The sequence below is a fragment of the Alligator sinensis genome, unplaced genomic scaffold, assembly GCF_000455745.1.
Source record: "Alligator sinensis unplaced genomic scaffold, ASM45574v1 scaffold137_1, whole genome shotgun sequence".
Classification (NCBI taxonomy): domain Eukaryota; kingdom Metazoa; phylum Chordata; order Crocodylia; family Alligatoridae; genus Alligator; species Alligator sinensis.
In genome coordinates, this window is record NW_005842545.1 from 1,049,674 (window position 1) to 1,051,306 (window position 1,633).

A 1,633-nucleotide genomic window follows, 5' to 3' on the forward strand; every position below is an offset into this window, starting at 1 on the left:
TCTCTCGTTCCGCCGCGCCCCGAATGGCAGTGCCTTTGCCCTCCACGCTATGTGGGGGCGTGGCGGGATTTAAGATTCACCACACTCAAGATGGCGTCATGAAGCGGGGGCCCCTCTGGAGGCTAGAGCGCATGCACCTGCTGGGCCGTTATGGTCACTCTTAAAGGGGAAGTGATTGGTTTTCTGGGGCGGACCGGACTGGATCGGGTGGCATGGCCGGATCCGGGCCTGGCACCGGACGGTTCTTGCACGAGCTCCCGGCCTGGCTTATGTGTAGCTTCTGTCGCCTGATGGACGCATTGGGTCGTGCGGACTGGGAACGTTTCGGTAACTGTTGCAAAGTAGGAGGAACTGAGGCATACTGGGAGAGACTGATGGGGACTGGAGTATCCTGGGAGGGACCTGGGAACGACTGGTGAAAACTGGGAGTGACTGTAGGAGACTGGTGCATACTGGGAGAGAGACTGACAGTGCCTGGTGGTGGGCTCTGGGGCATCCTGGGAGGGGGGCTGGAAGTGGCAGGGGGGGAATGGGGTATACTGAGAAGAGGACTGGGAGCAAGTGGTGAGAACTGGGACTGGAACACACTGGGAAGGCGGTTGGGAGTAGCTGCTGGGGCCTGGGGCCAACTAAGAGCAGCTGGTGGGGACCAGGAAGGACTGGGATGTACTCGGGAGGAGACTGGGAGTGACTGGTGGCACTGGGGCAAACTGGGAAGGGGAGTAGGTGAGGTGGGGGCATCCTGGGAGGATACTAGTAGCAACTGTTGGAAACAGGACTGCAAAATATTGGGAAGGCAACTGGGAGCAACTGGTGGGGACTGCGGCATACTGGAGGAGAGACTGGGGTGACTAGGGGGACTAGGGCACCCTGGATAGGGACTAGGAGTAACTGATGGGGACTGGAACAAACTGGGAGAGAGTTGGAAACTGGGATAGGGGCATGGAACACTGGGGAAACTGGGCCAGTCAGGGATGTCCAGGGAGTTCACTGGAGCATACTGACATGTACCGGGGAGTCACCATGACATACTAGAGCCTGCTGGGAGGCCTTGTGGTCTCCTGATGCATGCTGGGAGCTAGCTGAGGTCCACTGGGATGGAAGGAGCCTGGAGGGCAGCATTCACTGGCCACTACTGGGACATGCTGGTTTATACTGGGTGGAATATAGGGGAGTCAGTGGCTATACTGGTTTATACTGAGAATGGACTGGTGGGTGGGGGCACTGCTGGGGGAGGCTTGTAGCAGGGGTGGAACCTGAAGCCCCGCACCTTGCCCTGCCCCCAGCTTCCAGAGTGGTGCGGGACCAAGTGGAGCTCCGGCTGGCGGGCACCAGCGAGGGCCGGACACAGCGGGTGCTCTGGAGCTGGGGCCACCGCAATGCCCGTGTGGGCGACCTGCTTGCCTTGCTGGGAGAGCTGGAGCTGGACTGGGCCCGTGACCTCATCGCCAGCTGTGAGAGCCCCACTCCACCCAGCCCACTGTGCCCCTCACTACTGACCTGCATCTCCATCCTTATACCCCAGAGGGACCCTTGCTCAGCCTGCAGCTCCCCTGCATGTTGGTGGCCCTCAATCCCAATCCACAGCCTCACTTATGCTCTACAGTGCCCCTCACTTCTGACTTGCAGCCCC

At 60.2% G+C, this 1,633-nt stretch overlaps 1 protein-coding gene across 1 annotated transcript in view; it reads left to right on the plus strand.

Moving 5' to 3' along the window:
- IRAK1 (interleukin 1 receptor associated kinase 1) overlaps positions 1-1,633 on the plus strand; it is an 8,134-nt gene continuing 6,501 nt past the window's right edge. Inside the window, exons 1-2 of the mRNA XM_025213762.1 lie at positions 1-327; positions 1,287-1,567. Of these exons, the coding sequence (XP_025069547.1) occupies positions 213-327; positions 1,287-1,567 (396 nt within the window). The 5' untranslated portion in view covers positions 1-212. The remainder of the gene's footprint in view (positions 328-1,286; positions 1,568-1,633) is intronic.